The sequence below is a fragment of the Strigops habroptila genome, chromosome 7, assembly GCF_004027225.2.
Source record: "Strigops habroptila isolate Jane chromosome 7, bStrHab1.2.pri, whole genome shotgun sequence".
In the NCBI taxonomy this organism is placed as follows: domain Eukaryota; kingdom Metazoa; phylum Chordata; class Aves; order Psittaciformes; family Psittacidae; genus Strigops; species Strigops habroptila.
Window position 1 is genome coordinate 151,904 of NC_044283.2, and position 15,533 is coordinate 167,436.

At 68.7% G+C, this 15,533-nt stretch overlaps 2 protein-coding genes across 3 annotated transcripts in view; one reads left to right on the forward strand and one right to left on the reverse strand.

Annotated features, from left to right (window-relative positions):
* The window catches only part of LOC115603587 (dedicator of cytokinesis protein 2-like), a 51,886-nt gene extending 45,683 nt beyond the window's left edge, over window positions 1-6,203 (reverse strand). Inside the window, exons 1-13 of the mRNA XM_030475530.1 lie at window positions 6,116-6,203; window positions 4,441-4,524; window positions 4,322-4,362; window positions 4,074-4,129; window positions 3,891-3,987; window positions 3,675-3,823; window positions 3,260-3,395; window positions 2,957-3,147; window positions 2,572-2,653; window positions 1,453-1,588; window positions 964-1,039; window positions 744-823; window positions 314-439 (exon numbers count right to left, since the gene is read on the reverse strand). Of these exons, the coding sequence (XP_030331390.1) occupies window positions 314-439; window positions 744-823; window positions 964-1,039; window positions 1,453-1,588; window positions 2,572-2,653; window positions 2,957-3,147; window positions 3,260-3,395; window positions 3,675-3,823; window positions 3,891-3,987; window positions 4,074-4,129; window positions 4,322-4,362; window positions 4,441-4,524; window positions 6,116-6,158 (1,297 nt within the window). The 5' untranslated portion in view covers window positions 6,159-6,203. The remainder of the gene's footprint in view (window positions 1-313; window positions 440-743; window positions 824-963; window positions 1,040-1,452; window positions 1,589-2,571; window positions 2,654-2,956; window positions 3,148-3,259; window positions 3,396-3,674; window positions 3,824-3,890; window positions 3,988-4,073; window positions 4,130-4,321; window positions 4,363-4,440; window positions 4,525-6,115) is intronic.
* Window positions 6,204-8,294: 2,091 nt separating this feature from the next.
* On the forward strand, window positions 8,295-15,126 carry DQX1 (DEAQ-box RNA dependent ATPase 1). 2 transcript variants are annotated; one of them, XM_030475553.1, is made up of 12 exons: window positions 8,295-8,340; window positions 8,650-9,070; window positions 10,803-10,996; window positions 11,207-11,582; window positions 12,077-12,316; window positions 12,624-12,723; window positions 12,846-13,004; window positions 13,157-13,348; window positions 13,439-13,564; window positions 14,010-14,200; window positions 14,278-14,468; window positions 14,579-15,126. In XM_030475553.1, exons 2-12 carry the CDS (start codon window positions 8,786-8,788, stop codon window positions 14,769-14,771), a joined length of 2,247 nt encoding a protein of 748 aa, XP_030331413.1. In that variant the 5' UTR covers window positions 8,295-8,340; window positions 8,650-8,785; the 3' UTR covers window positions 14,772-15,126. The 2 variants fall into 2 exon arrangements, with proteins under 2 accessions (XP_030331413.1, XP_030331414.1); XM_030475554.1 differs by having other exon boundaries at window positions 8,308-8,340; window positions 8,765-9,070.
* Window positions 15,127-15,533: the final 407 nt, after the last annotated feature.

Here is a 15,533-nt window from a genome sequence, read left to right on the forward strand (position 1 = left end):
TGGGAATTTCTTTGCTGGGAACTTCACATCAAGGGTTGCAAAGGAGAGCACCAGGGAGCTGCCGGAAGCCCGGAGCAATGAGGGGCAGATGTATTTAACAGGGATTTGTTTCCCTGTGCAAACCCCACTTCCTTATCACTGTGTTTCCCTTTAGTTCCAAACAAAACCCACAAACTGTTATCACCCAGCTCCAGCAGCTCCAGGGCCACAGTCCCACCAGCGCGGCCGGGTCCCTCTGCAATAGGGCACCCCATAGCCCACAGCCCAGGCCGGGACCCCAGAGCCCGCCCCGGTTCCCCCCGCCGCCGCTTGCCTGGCATGATGACCTCGGGGTAGCCCAGCTTGCGCGCCACCACCGTGCTGCGGTCCACGAGGTGCGGGTGCTGCTTCCGCACGTGGCTCAGGTCCCCCCACAGCACTTTCAGCGACACCCAGAACCCTGCCCAGGCCGGAGATGGGATGTCAGCCCCGTGGCCTGGGCAAGCTCATCCCGAGCCATGCCCGGCCACTGGCCACCCATCTGCTGGGTCCTGGCACAGCCTCAGCTCACTGGGGCGGGTGCTCGCTCCCAGTGACCGATCCCGTGGCTGGGACAGTTCACACACGGGGCCCCGGATGCACCCAGCACCAAAGTCACATCCCTGTGCCTGCTGCCGTGTCAGCATCCCTGTGCCAGCAGCATGGCACAGGGGACATAGGGGACATGAGGGACATGGGGGACATGAGGGACAGGGGGGCTCTACCTTGTCCCTTGTGGTTGATGTCCTTCCCCTCCACTGCTTTCCTGATCATGTTGTGAAGAAAATCGTTGTCAGCAGTGGCCCTGCGGACACCAGGGAGGGATGACCTGGAGAGGTCCCTACCGGGCACCCCACACGCTGCTGCCCACAGCCAGGCAGCAGCCCCCGGCACCCAGAGCACCCTGAGTCCAACTGGAGACCCTGAACCTGCCCCGGGACTCACAAGTGCACAGGGATGAAGTGCTGCTTGTCCTCATCACTCTCACACTTCCCCTTGGTGATGTCCGTGATGTCCATCACTGCAGTGGCACAGAGGTGGTGGCACTGGGTGGCTGCCATGGGTGACATAGCCCCAGCACCAGGGTCCTCTGGTCCTCCCAGGAGCAGCACCCAGGGCAGTTGTGCCATAGAATCATGTAATCAACCAGGTTGGAAAAGACCTTTAAAATCATACAGTCCACCCGTTCCCAGCACTGCCAAGGCCACCACTGACCCATGGCACTGAGGCCTCGGCTACACGGTGTGTGAACACTTGCAGGGACGGTGACTCCAGCACTGCCCTGGGCAGCCTGTTCCAATGCCTGAGCACCCTTTAGGAACCCCGCAGAGCCGGGTGGCTGAGGGGGGGTGCTGGGGGTGCTGGGTTGGGCAGCGCTGGAGCTCTCCCCGCACCAGACCCGGCTGCTGCTGCTGCTGCGGCCACTGCCCTCACCCGAGATGCCGAAGGGGCGGCGGAGGCCGGTGCTGAGCTTGCGGCTGTGGCTCTCCCGCAGGTCCATGCGTCCCACCCGGATGATCTGGCACACCAGGAACAGCCTCTCCCGCTGCAGGTCCTTACTGCCCAGGTCCTGGGGGGGACAAGGGGCTGCGTGAGCCTGATGCTGGCAGCACCATGTGGGGATGTGCCTCGTGGGGCTGGCGCTGGGTGACCGCAGGGTACCCAAGGCTGTGCCGGGGCATGAACCAGCGGGTGCAGTGTCCGTGCACGCCATCACCCCAAACACAAGGGACAGGGACAATAGGTTGGTGGAGACCGACGGCCCCATGGGGCACCCCTGGGCCAGGCAGTGTCCTGGGAGCGAGCAGGTCTGACATGGTGCAGGGCTTGGGATGGCCACAGGCTCCAGCACCCGCTGGGGTCAGGTCCTGTGGGTGCTGCCCTGTGTGAGAACCTTGCATGGGGCTGCAGCACGGGGCAGGGTCACGCTGCAGCGCGTGGGGACACGACATCAGCAGCGAGCAAAGGCCGAGGCGGGCAGAGCCAGGGGAGCTGGACCTGCTGATGCTGCTCTCAGCAAAGACCTTCCCGGCTCATTCGCGTAACCACGGCTCCGCCCGGGCCCTCCCGAGGGTCAGCTCAGCCCAGCCCTGCTGCCGCAGTGGGGAAAACGCTGCCTCAGCACCTTCCACTGCACAGGAGCCGCTGCGGAGAGGGATGGAGCAGGGATGGGGGCGAGGAGCGGAGCGGGGATGGGGGTGAGGGCACCCAGAAACCCGCCACAGGGTAGGGGGGCTGCAAGGGACAGCCCCGTGGTGGGTGCCTCATCCTGGTGCCAGGAGTGGGGTCTGTGCAGGAACCACGGGAGAAATGAGCAGCATAGAGAGAGCAGCAGGGCTGTGGCTGCTCACAGGGAGACATGGGCTGCAGCGGAGCCTCAAGGGACCCGTGCGTGGTGCAGAATGCATCCGAAACACTGCAGGGGCAGGAGAGGAGGCGCAGCAGCTCTGCAGAAGGGCAGAGGCAGCGGCATCACCAGCACCAGCAGCAGCACCAGCAGCACCAGCAGCACCAGCAGCACCATGGGTGCTGCTCCCGAGGGTCTGCACTCACCGTGAAGATGACCCTGAGATTGTTGAGCAGCTCAATGTCCTGGGGCACCCCGGTGCTGGCCCAGCGGATCACATAGTTTTCACTGCAAGGGGAAGGTGATGGGGTGAGGAGCCCACAGAGGGGACGAGGCACCGGGACGGCAGAGCTGGAGCTCAGTGTCCCTGTGCTGGACGAGGCTGCCACCACCAGCCCATGAGCAAACACCAAGACAAGGTCTGGAGCACTTTGGCCATGGGCGGGGCACTGCCCGTCCCCTGCCAGCTCCCACCACACAGACCCGTGTCCAACCGGTGCCGCCAGTCACAGCACAGGGACCGGCTGCCCCAGCGGTACCAGCGTCCAGCACGGGCCGGGGACCCCTCGGGGGGCCGGGGCCGGGTCCCACCTGATGAGGCGCTGCTGGGCCGGGTCGTAGAGCGCCAACAGCAGCTGCGCCTCCTCGCCGATGCTGCACACGAAGTTGCGCACGCAAAGGTAGAGGCTGTGACAGGGCGATGCTGCCGGGCGGGCGCTGCTGCCCAGCGCGCTCTGCTGCGGGTTCTGCTGCGGGCTCTGCTGCGGGCTCTGCTGCGGGCTCTGCAGGGCACCGCGCAGTCAGCCCCCGGCACAGCCCCAAGGCACAGCCCCATGGCACAGCCCCATGGCACGGCCCGGCATGGCACAGCGGGGCAGCGTGCCAGGACCTCACCATCTCCTCCTGGATGCGCTGCGTAACGGTCTGCGCAGCCTTCTTGTGCGCCTGGAACAGGCTGATGACACTGGTCCTGTCGGGGTCCAGGATGTTTTCGTCCTCATCCCGCACCACCAGGTCCAGCGCGAGGATCCTGTGGGGGACAGGATGGGGGGACACAGGTCTGTGCATCCCACCAGGACCCACCTGCCCACGCATGGACATGGGGATGAGTGTGCAGGACAGAGGGTGATGGGTCCCCACTAGCAGCAGAGTCATGGCGAGGGGACAAGAACCCACAGCACCAAGCACTAGCCTGTGGCTCGGTGCCTTGCACAGCCACCAGCACGCTCACTGGCCACCACGGGACAGTGGAGATGCTGCGGCAGAGGGGTGACCCCCTTCTCCCTCTGTGCCCCGTCCCTGCTCTCACTTGTTGCCATAGTCGATCTTGCTGGTCACCTCCTTCTTGAGCTGCAGGAGCTCATCCTTGGGCAGTGTCCCTGAGAGCAGCTGCGAGCGCCGCTCCATCAGCTCACACATCATGTGCTTCACGCGCCCGTACCGCTCCATGTGTCCTGCCTGCAGCAGCACCCGTGTCACCCCTGTGCCCCAGCGTCCCCGGGCCCAACATCCCCCCGCTGCTCACCACGTAGAGCTGCTTCCAGATGGTGGCCCACTCCCGCAGCGTGGTGGTAATCTCCTGCACCATGGGCATCTCAGTGGGGACCACGCTCTCCTCTGCCCTGGGGAAGGGCACGGGGAGCCTGGAGCCCTGTGGCACTGGAGATGGGCACCACCACCCACAGCCATGAGCATGCCCGGTACCTACCCCCTGAGCTCCACCACAGCACCCTTCAGGTGGATGAGCGAGGCTGGGAAGATGCCCTGGGGGAGCCGGAGCTGTCAGCACCCACCCCATGGCAGTAGATGGGCCACGGTGGGCGCTCCCTGTGCCAAGACCCAGGGTCCCACAGAGGGTCCCAGCCTGGCCATGCCGCAGGGTGCCCGGTACGTGTCCCCAGCAGGGGCAGCACAAGCCACCGGCCGTGCCCACGCCCCCCAGCACCCCTCACCTACCCGGGCAGCCCTGTTCCTGAGCGAGTATCCGCGGTACCAGCCTGCCAGGGGAGGGAAGGGGACGGTGTCAGCGGGGCTCGGGGCGCACAGGTCAGGGTTAGGGTTGGGGACCCCCTTACCCTCGGAGGCCTGCAGGATGTGCACCGTCTCCCCGATGTGCAGTGCGAGGTGATGCTCGCTCGTGCGTGGGAAGTTCCACACCGCTGCGGGAGAGGGGATGGGAGCCATGGGGGGGGCCCAACCCGGACCCCCCTCACCAGCGCAGCCCCCCAGGCCCTATGCACAGTGTCTTTTGGAGCACCCCTTGGGCAGCCCCCCCACGGGAGGTAGCATCACCCAGGCGGGCATCGCTCAGCCCCCAGACATGCAGCAGGGTCCCAGCCCCAGACAGACGGGGTGAGACCCCCATGCAGGCGCGGAGCAGGGTAGGAGGGACCCTGGGCCCTGCAGCACAGGGGACAGCAGGAGCGGGGCCGTGGGGCCGCGCTGGAGCCGGACGCTGTGGGCTGCACCCGCGGCGCTGTGGTTGTCCTGCCGCTATTTCTGGTGCCGGGGCCAGCGGCAGCTCTGCCTGATGCAGCCAGCGCAGGCTTGGCCGCAGCACCGCGGGGACAGTCCCCTGCGGCCGTGCCCGCACCCGCTGGGACACAGCCTGTGCCCACCTCCAGCCCCAGCCAGGGTCCGCTCATCCTGTGGCACCCCAGAGCCGCCGGGACCCCTCGTGCTGGCCACGGCACACCCTGGAGCACCGGGAGCCCCGAGGTGCCACGGGACCCTCCTGGCCCCCTGCCCTCCACACGGGGACCAGCACCCAGCACCCAGCCCGGGCTCGCTGCCCCCAGCCCCTTCCCACCCCCAGGCCCGGCCAGGGCAGGATTCCACCAGGCACAAGCGGGACCCAGCCCCGGTGCTGTCCAGGACCCCGCGGGCTCAGCCTCGGCTCCGGTGCTGCTGCAGGGCACGGGCAGGGCACGGCAACGGCCGCGGCCAGAAACGGGAAGAGGAACAGGGCTGCTATGGCTGGTGTGGGGAACGGGGAGCGTGTGTTCACACGGGACTGGGATGAGTTATAAGGGTGGCTTCGGGATTGCCCAGACACCGCCCCAAGAGCAGCTCATCCGTGTGCCAGCAACCCCCTTAACATGCTGAGCACCCCTCGGGTGGAGGCTTCTGCTCTTCAGCAAGTTGAGCCCCGATCTGGAGCTCTGCAGGGAACCTGTGCCAAGCCCCTGCCCCATAGCTCTGCCAAGCCCCGCTCAGCCCCACAGCTTCCCACAGCTCCCCACAGCTCCCCACAGCTCCCCATCCCACCCAGCGTCAGCCCTGCTCCAGGGACACGGGTGCTGCCATCACCAGCCCTGCTCAGCGCTATCCCCTGGTTCCCCATTACCCACCCTACAACCCCCCTCTGACCCTGGGTTCATTCCTGCCCCAGCACCAGCATCAGAGGCGCCGGGTCCATGCCTGCACCCCAGCACTGGCCACCCCACACTGCTGACTGCCTGGCCGCCATCCCCCCCTGTGTCACAGCCCACTGCCTCAGGGCCATGGGGTCACTGTCAGCATCACCCCAGCCCGAGCCCCCATCCTGCCAGCCCCGCGGCCCTCTGGTGAGCCCAGAGAAGCTGTGGCTGCCCCATCCCTGGCAGTGTTCAAGGCCAGGTTGGACACAGGGGCTTGGAGCAACCTGCTCTAGTGGAAGGTGTCCCTGCCTGGGGCAGGGGGTGGAGCTGGAGGAGCTTTAAGGCCCCTTCAACCCAAACCATTCCATGGTTCCACGATGCGACGACTCACCCACGCCATACTTCTCCTCCTTGGTGGGCAGCCACGGGGCCATGGCTGGTGCCGCAGGGAGCGGGTGCGGGTTCCTCCTGCCGCGCTGCTCCCGCGTCACGTGGGTCCCACCGGCTTGTGCAAACCTCCGGTTCCTCAGCGCACAGAGCGGGGGCTGCTGGGACCCACCCAAACGTGCTGGGGTGATGGGGATGGAGCCCTCGGGGCCCCGCCATGCACCTGTCCGGGGCCCAGGCTCTGGTGGGTCACTGGTGCTGACCAAGCGGTGCAATGGGGCTGCTGGCCCCGCGTGGTGCTGCTGCATCAGGAGACCCTGTGGCTGAGCACCACTGCCAGAGCCCAGCAGAGCAGGACACGGGGCTGGAGCAGGGAGCAAGGGCAGCTCCAGACAAGGAGTCACAGGGATCTGTGGGCTCAGACCATAGAATCCCAGGCTGTGTTGGAAGGGACCTTAAAGCTCCTCCAGCTCCAACCCCTGCCACGGGCAGGGACACCTTCCACTGGAGCAGGTTGCTCCAAGCCCCTATGTCCAACCTGGCCTTGGACACTGCCAGGGATGGGGCAGCCACAGCTTCTCTGGGCACCCTGTGCCAGCGCCTCAGCACCCTCACAGGGAAGAGCTTCTGCCTCAGAGCTCATCTCAATCTCCCCTCTGGCAGGTTAAAGCCATTCCCCTTGGCCTGTCCCTACAGGCCCCTGTCAGAAGTCCCTTTCCAAGCACGCTGCTCTGGACCAGCACTGCTGGGACATGGCCTCAGCGTCCCCACCCGCGGCTGTCCCGTCCCATCCCATCCCTCAGTGCACAAGGCTCGACGATGCAAGTGTCGGTGCGGTGCATGGCAGCACCTAGGGCTCTGCAGGCCGGTGCCCAGCCCTGAGCTCTCGGCAGCACCGGGATGGGGAGTGGAGCAACGGTTCAGCATCAACCACTTCCTTCCTCCCACCGGCTGCACACCCACTGCCCACAGGGACCGGATTCTCGCCCCACGCCAGCACTGGCCGGGCCCGTTCTCCCCACACGGCCCCAGGACCTGCCCTGGCCGGGCTGCAGCTCTCACACCTCCACCGGAGCCTTGAGGCAGTATCAGGCTCCTTCCCTGCGCTGACCCCCCCAGCCTGAGCCTGCTCCCAGCCTGGCTCCAGAGCAGAGCTGCTCCAGCCCTCGCAGCAGCTCCGGGGCCTCCTCTGGCCTCGCTCCAGCAGCTCCACGTCCCTCTTGTGCTGCTGCCCCAGAGCTGGATCAGGGCTGCAGGGGGGGCTCCCCAGAGCGCAGCAGAGGGGCAGGATCCCCTCCCTGACCTGCTGCTCCCGCTCTGGGGGTGCAGCCCAGCACACGGGGGGGTTCTGGGCTCAAGCGCACACTGAAGCCGGGTCATGGGGAGCTTCTCCTCGCCCAGCACCCCAGGTCCTTCTCCTCAGGCTGCTCCATCCCTTTACCCCCAGCCTGTGTTTGTGTCGGGGACTGCCCTGACCAGGGGCGGGACCTTGCACGTGGGGAGTTGCGGCTGGAGCCGGTGTGAGGGACGGCGGGGCAGAGCCGTAACCGGTAACCGCAGCAAGCCCCGGAGCGTCGCTTCCCCCCGGCGGCTTCCGGCGCCGACGGTTTGGGGCCAGCAGGAACCGCCCGGTCGCTGCCCGGTGCCCTCCGCGCCGGCGGGAGCTCCGCGCCCGGGCCGGGCCGTTGCCGGTCCGGCAGCTCCACCTGCCGGCCCCGCCGCCGCACGCCGGGAGCCACCGCGAGCGGACAGCGCCCGCTCTGGGTGTGGGTCCTGGGCACCGGGATGTCCCGCACCGACACCGGGAGGGTCGGATCGGCACCGGGATGCCCGGTACCGGATTGCCCTGCAGCGGCAGCGGAATGCCCCACAGCGGGATGCTCGGACCGGCACCGGGACGCTCGGACCGGCATCGGGATGCCCCGCACCGGGATGTCCGGCACCGGGATGGCGCCGCACCCAGGGCGGGGCCGGGCACCGGGCCCGCAGCGGAGGAGCAGCGGGCAGCGGCGGGGGAGCGCGCCTGGCGGTGGGCTCCGAGCGGGCTCGGGCCGCGCTCGGGTCCGTCCGGTGGCTCCGGTCACACACGGACCGGAACGCGCGTGCCGCAGCGGTTGAGCTCCGCCCCTGGGCGCTGATTGGCTGTCGCGGGCAGGGCCACGTGACGGCGGCGCGGTCACCTGACCGGCTCCCGAGGTGGGCCCGAGGCGGCGGCGGCGGCGCGCGCAGGTGAGCGGCGGCCGGGACGGGCCGGAACCGGAACCGGAACCGGAGCCGGAGCCGCGGCTCAGGGGGGCTGACGCGGGGGACCCGGCCCCCACCCGTCCGGCCCCGGTGCTCAGGTGCTCGGTCCGGTCCGTCCCGTCACGTCCCGTCCCGTCCCGCTGTCCCCCCGCCTCCGAGGTGTCCGCGCTGCCCCGCGGCCCCCGCGCCGCGGCCCGGCCCCACACCTGCGTTCCTCCGTTCCCCGCACCGCAGCCGGGTCCCCTGCCTGTCCCTGCCCCTGCCCCGCTGCCTGTCGGTCCCTGTGCCCCGCAGGTCCCCCCCCGGTGTAACGGGCCGGTGGGCAGCACCGGGCCCCTCCGAGGGACGCGGGCGAGGGGGGATCAGCCCCGGGCTGCCCCGGCCCCGCTCCACCTGCCCGCCCCTGCAGCCCCGGCGCCGTGTCCCCGCCATGGCTGGCAACGGGGCCCCGGGGTCCGTGCCCCGGCGGAACGGCCCCGGCCCCGCGCTGGAGAAGGAGGAGGACGAGGAGGAGGAGCCGGCGCTGGGCTGCGGTGGCGACCTGGAGGTGAACCCCTACGATGGGCTGCCCTTCTCCTCCCGCTACTATGAGCTGCTGCAGCAGCGCCGGGACCTGCCCGTCTGGACCACCAAGTACAGCTTCATGGAGCACTTGGAAGGCAACAGCGGCATCATCCTGGTGTCCGGGCCCCCCGGCACCGGCAAGAGCACCCAGGTGAGTGGGGCCGTGTTGGAGGGGGTGGGACCCCGGCACAGGGATGCTCTGCCCGTGCTCTGTCCCCCCATGGCATCATCTGGCTTGGGGGCACAGAGGGGCGACAGGCCCTGCAGGTGCTGTGCCGGGCAGCGTGAGCCCGGCGTGGGGCTGGGGCAGAGCCCGGTGCTGCCGGGATGTGCCGGGGCAGGCACTGGGGCCCCAGGGCGAAGCCTTGGCACGAGCAGGGCAGGGAGCAGGGACGTGGCCGCAGGGCTGGGGTGCTCCCGGGAGCTGGTTCTCTCTGACAGCCCTGGGGCGGCACCGGAGACACCGTCAGGCAGACTTTGGCCAGGGGAGGGATCTGCTGCGAGCTCCTAGAGCCGCGGGGCTGGGTGCGGGCCGGGTGCGGGCTGGGTGCTGCGTGGCACCCGCCAGGCTCCGTGCTGTTGGTGTTGGCTCCAGGGCCCTGTGCCCAAACCGCCTCCCTTGGGTGTGATCCTGCGGCACCAGCCAACCGCAGGGTGCCAGATTTCAGGAATAAAGCCTTTGTGCAGGGCCTGGCCTGGGCTGGCCCTGGGGCTGAGCTGCCTTTGGGACATCCCTTTGGGGCCACCGTGCCCTGAGCAGCCTGGGGGACGTGACTCCATCCATGTAGAGCAGCTGATCCCACACGTTGGTGCTCCAGCGCCCCTCAAATGTGGTGCTTCCACCCAAAATGGGAAGAGGTGATGCAGAGGCCAGGGCCCTTCCCCGTTATCCCCATGGCCAAGAGGCAGCCGCATGGCCCTGGGGCTGCCTGGCAGGTGCTTGGACCTGGCTGCTTCTGGGCACTTCCTGCCCCATCCCTCGCCATGGGGTTTCCTGGGACAGTGTGTGATCCCTCTGGCCCATACGAGGATACTCGAGCCCCTGCCCTAGACCTGTGGCTGCTGCAGGCTCTGGATCTCATGGAGCTGGTCGGTGACGCTGCCCTGTGCCCATCCTGAGCAGGGCCCTGCCCGGCCTCCCTGCAGCGGAGCAGGGCACGTTGCTCCGCTCTAGCTCCATGCATGCCGGTTAGAACCGAGCAGGATGAGGCCTGCACCCGTGGCCTGGTGCAACCAGCTCACACTGACCACGAGCTACAGCGCGTTCTGAAGGACGTTGTGTAAATGCCTCTGGAGCCCTGTCCCCAGGAGCTGGGGGCTCTGGCTGCGCGTGCTCCCCAGCCCCATTTTTCCTGGGGAGGTGGGGGCAGAGCTGTTGTCCCGTGTCCTTAATGCGAGAGCCGGGGCTGTGGTGTCCTGTATGGAGGCAGAAAGCTGCAGGCATGGGGTGAGGAGGGTTTGGGGCTCATTCACAGGTTGTTGGGGTGCAGAAGTGACCACAACAGGGAGGGAAAGCCCTGCCTGGGCTGTCAGGTGCTCGTGGATGGCCTCAACAGCCAGATCCCTGGGGATCACCCTGGGTGAGGTACTGGAGTAGGTGTCCTAGAGAAGCTGTGGCTGCCCCATCCCTGGCAGTGTTCAAGGCCAGGTTGGACACAGGGGCTTGGAGCAACCTGCTCTGGTGGAAGGTGTCCCTGCCCGGGGCAGGGGGTTGGAGCTGGAGGAGCTTTAAGGTCCCTCCCAACCCAAACCAGGCTGGGGTTCCATGACTCTGGGGGGCACAGCAGCTGCCGCCCTGTGATGGGGAGAGGAAGGGAACATCCCAGTGCTCAGGGCCGTGGCTGCGCTGTCCCGGTCCCTGACCAGCGTCCTGCCCGCTGCAGATCCCGCAGTGGTGCGCGGAGTACGCCCTGTCCCTGCAGTTCGCCCATGGGCTGGTGGCCTGCACCCAGCCCCACAGCCTGGCCGCCCTCAGCCTCTCCCTGCGCGTGGCGGACGAGATGGACCTGAACCTGGGCCACGAGGTGGGCTACTGCGTGCCCCACGAGGACTGCTGCACCACCGAGACCGTCCTCAGGTACCGGCCCCGGGGCCTGCGCTGCCTGCGCCGCGGCACCGCTTACACCACGCTCTAATCCTGCTGAGCGCTGGCTGCAGGGTAATCCCTTAATCCAGCCTGGCCTGATTGGGAGTGCCGGGGGGGCTGGCGGCGGCGGTGGGGGGCTCCTGCTGTGGGGGGGGACACAGGGTGTGCACCGTGTGTCACTGACGGGGTGACCCACGGCAGGTACTGCTCGGACGAGATGCTGCTGCGGGAGATGACGTCGGACCCGCTGCTGCGGCAGTACGGGGTGGTGGTGCTGGACGAGGCGCAGGAGCGCACGGTGCCCACGGACGTGCTGCTGGGGCTGCTCAAGGACGTGCTGCGCCAGCGCCCCGCGCTCAAGGTGGTGGTGGTCACCTCGCCGGCCATGGAGGAGCGGCTCCGCGCCTTCTGCGGGGACCCCCCCGTGGTGCGGGTGCCGGCGCGCGGGGACCCCCCGGCGCTGCTCTACCGGGACCCGCCGGCGCGCGGCCGCGTCGCCGCTGCCTGCCAGGCAGTGCTGGACATCCACCGGCGGCAGGAGCCCGGCCACATCCTGCTCTTCATGGCCAGCGAGCAGGTGGGGGGGTCACTGTGACACAGGGCTGGGAGGGTCGGGGGACAGGCCAAGGCGAATGGCTTTAACCTGCCCGAGGGGAGATTGAGATGAGCTCTGAGGCAGAAGCTCTTCCCTGTGAGGGTGCTGAGGCGCTGGCACAGGGTGCCCAGAGAAGCTGTGGCTGCCCCATCCCTGGCAGTGTTCAAGGCCAGGTTGGACACAGGGGCTTGGAGCAACCTGCTCTAGTGGAAGGTGTCCCTGCCCGGGGCAGGGGTTGGAGCTGGAGGAGCTTTAAGGTCACTTCACCCCAAACCTGTCTGGGATTCCGTGACCCCTCTCAGCTGTGTGTGGGCAGCCCCGAGGACAGCGGGAGCTGCTGGGGTTCAGCTGCAGGAGCTGGGCTCTGCTGTGGAGGGTCCATGGGTGCCGTGCAGGCGTGGGACCTTTCCCCCGGGCACTGGGAGCACCCGCAGGGCTGTGTCACACCGGCCCCGCTCAGCTCCGTCCCCCCGCAGGAGATCACGGAGGCGTGTGGGGCGCTGCGGGGCGAGGCGGCGGCGCTGCACCCGGGGCTGGGCCCGCTGCTGGTGCTGCCGCTGCACCCCGGCGTGGGCCGCGCCGCGCAGAGGCTCTACGAGGGGCTGGAGGAGGGCGGCCGCGAGCGCCGCGTCGTCGTCACCCACGGGCTGGCCGAGGCCTCCTTCTCCATGGGCGGCATCCGCTTCGTCATCGACACCGGCCTGGAGCTGCGCAGCGTGAGCGGCGGGGTGGGATGCGGTGGGGTGGGATGGGATGGGATGGGGTGGGATGGGATGGGATGGGATGGGGTGGGGTGGGATGGGATGGGATGGGATGGGGGGCCATGTGGTGGTGATTCTGGGGAGGTAACATCATTGAAGTGTTGGTCTGGGTTATCTGCTCAGCCCAGACCCAGGCTGGGGGATGTTGTGCCGGGCACGGGTGCTGCCCCAGGCCATGGCGGTTGCACCAGCAGGATGGAGGGGCTGGGGAGCAGGGGGATCTCCTCTCTGCATGTCCCTTCTCACCTCCCCTGTGCTGCAGGTCTACAACCCGCGCATCCGGGCAGAGTCCCAGGTCCTGCGGCCCATCAGCAAGAGCCAGGCAGAGTCACGCATGGAGCGAGCTGCAGGCAGCCCCCCAGGTGACACCCCAACTGTGCCTTCCCTGCGGGGCTCCGTCCCTGCGGGGCTCCATCCCTGCGGGGGCTCCGTCTCTGCGGGGGCTCCGTCGCTGCCAGCGCGGGCTCACGGCCCCTCTCCGCAGGCACCTGCCTGCGCCTCTACTCTGAGGCCTTCTATGAGCAGCGGCTGCCGCCCAGCCCCGCGCCCCACGTCAGCGAGACCAGCCTCAGCCGCCTCGTGCTGCTGCTCAAGCGCCTGGACATCGCCGACATGGGCCAGTGCGACTTCCTCGACCGGCCAGGTACTGCCCGGGGCTGGGGGGGCCGGAGCCATGGCCACGGCCCTGCCTGCAGCACGGCTTGTCTCTGGAGAGGGGCTGGAGGGTCTCAGGGGTGCGGGAGGAGGAAGATGGGGGGCACTGCCTGGTGCTGCAGCTGCTGCCTCCCCTTGCAGCCCCCGAGTCGCTGATGCAAGCGCTGGAGGACCTGGATTACTTGGCTGCCCTGGATGACGACGGGAACCTGTCAGAGGTGGGGATCATCATGTCGGAATTCCCGCTGGACCCGCAGCTGGCCAAGGCGCTCATCGCATCCTGCGAGTTCGACTGCGTGGAGGAGATGGTCAGCCTGGCCGCCATGCTCACCGGTACCGTGCGGGGGGCTGCAGCCCCCCGGGCCAGTGCTGGCCGGGGCGGTGCTGGGCACACGTGGTGACATTCCCTCTGCTCCGTCCCAGCCTCCCCCTGCTTCCTGCCACCTGCCACGCACATGGAGGAGGCCGTGGCCATGCACCGCCGGGCCCTGCTGCACCCAGACGGAGACCACTTCACCCTCATCAATGTCTTCAATGCCTTCCAGCAGCGTGAGTGCGGTGCCAGGGTGTCTGCGGCTCCCTCCCGTGTCCCCAGCTCACCCCTGTGTCCCCCTGTCCCCAGCTCACCTCCGTGTCCCATGTTCCCTGCTGCTTTCAGGACCAGGCCCTGCAGCAACATTCATGACCCCTCCAATGCCCACCGCAGCGGCCGGGAGGGTCCCAGCCCAGGGCCCTGCTCTCTGTATGGTCGCTGTCCCCTCTGCATTGAGGGGACGCAGCCTGTGGGAGCTGCAGTGCCCGGTTTCGTGACCCAGGACCGCCCAGCCCAGCCAGGCCACCCCCTGGGATCTCTGCTTGCCCAGCCACGTCCCCGGGGTGCTCACCCCACTGTCCCCACGGTGCTGACCCTGCTGTTCCCACGCTCACCCCATTGTTCTCACAGTGCTGTCCCTTGGGTGCTGACCCCACTGTCCCCATGGTGCTGTCCCCGCAGACGAGGCGGACGAGGGCTGGTGCCGCAAGCACGCGGTGAGCGCGGCCGCGCTGCGGCTGGCGGGCGTTGTGCGTGCGGAGCTGCTGGAGGTGATGCAGCGCATCGAGCTGCCCGTGTCCCCCCCCGCCTTCGGCACCGATGCCAACGTGCGCAACATCCAGAGAGCCCTCATCTCCGGATACTTCCTCAAGGTGGGATGGGGGCTGCGGGGTCCAGCTGCGGGACGGGGGCCGCATTCCAGCCCTGCTCCCATCCCGTCGCTCCGCAGGTAGCCCGGGACATCGACGGCTCCGGCAACTACGTGATGCTGACGCACAAGCACGTGGCCCACTTGCCCCCCGCCTGCTGCTACCTGCTGCGGCAGCCCCCCCGGCGCCTGCCCCCCTGGGTGCTCTACCATGAGTTCACCATCTCGCAGGACAACTGCCTGCGTGTGGTCTCGGAGATCCAGCCCCAAATGTGAGCACCATGGGAGGAGGAGCTGTGTCCGTGTGCGGCTCCAGAGCTGGCCCTGGAGCGCAGCGGAGCCCTGGGACACGCCAGGGTCACTCCTTGTCCCTGTCCCGCAGGCTGGTGGAGCTGGCACCCCAGTACTACCTGAGCAACCTGCCGCCCAGCGAGAGCCGCGACCTGTTGATGGCGCTGCGGGAGGAGGTGGCGGCTGCGGAGGATGCACCGGCGGTGCCCGCGCCGCTGGGCCCGGCACCCGGCACTGGGGATGAGGATGAGGATGAGGAGAAGGAGGTGTGTGTGCTGCAGTGAGCCGCAGCCGCCGGAGCCCCGCGTCGGGCTACCTGCGCTTGGCCGGGACCCCGGGGACCGGGGAGCCCCGGGGACGCCGCGGTGCTGACCCCATCCATCGCCGGGAGGTGCGGGCCGGGCTGCGGCTGCCGCAGCAGCGCACCGCGGGCACCGGGACCGGCCCCGGGACAGAGCCCGGGCTGGGGCGCGCCGGCCCCGAGGAGTCGTGCAGGGACCCCACCCCCGGCTCCGTCACCCCGCGTTCCCCCGGGGGCTGCCGTGGGGCTGGGGCCGTCCCGCGCCCCCCGCACCGGGGGAGCAGCGCCAGGGGCCGCTCGCGGGTCTCTCCTGTATAAAGTTGTGTGACCTTTGCTGCCGGCGTCGAGTCCGTGATTGCAGCTCCACCGGCGGGGGGCGCGGCGCCGGCGGCTGCTCCCGCCTGCGGGGCTTTCTGACCGTGCGGCGCCCGCGCCCTGCTCCCGCCGCCTCCGCCGGGGCGCTGACGCGCCGAGGGCAGCCCTGGCCTTTGCGCCGGGTCTTCCCCGCCGCGGGCGCGGCTCTTCTGCAGAAGCGGAGGGGAAGCTGCGGCCGTGGGTGGGAGGGAGCGGGATGTGCGCCCGGTGTGTGCGCCCGGTGTGAGCATCCTGCGTGTACATCCCGTGTGTGCAGCCAGTGTGCGCATCCAGCTCCTGCTTCCTGGAACGGAGTGTGGATACTCTGCCACAGCAAGGAGCCCACATTCCTCCCAGAGTCCCCTTCACCTTTCCAGCAAGTCATAAAATC

What these genes read in the sequence shown, in the direction of transcription:
- DQX1 (XM_030475553.1), top strand. Translation starts at nt 8,786, where the DNA reads ATGGCTGGCAACGGGGCCCCGGGGTCCGTGCCCCGGCGGAACGGCCCC. An exon ending in CCTGGCCGCCATGCTCACCG is followed by an intron (nt 13,349 to 13,438) that starts GTACCGTGCGGG and finishes GCTCCGTCCCAG; the next exon opens with CCTCCCCCTGCTTCCTGCCA. An exon ending in TCTCCGGATACTTCCTCAAG is followed by an intron (nt 14,201 to 14,277) that starts GTGGGATGGGGG and finishes GTCGCTCCGCAG; the next exon opens with GTAGCCCGGGACATCGACGG.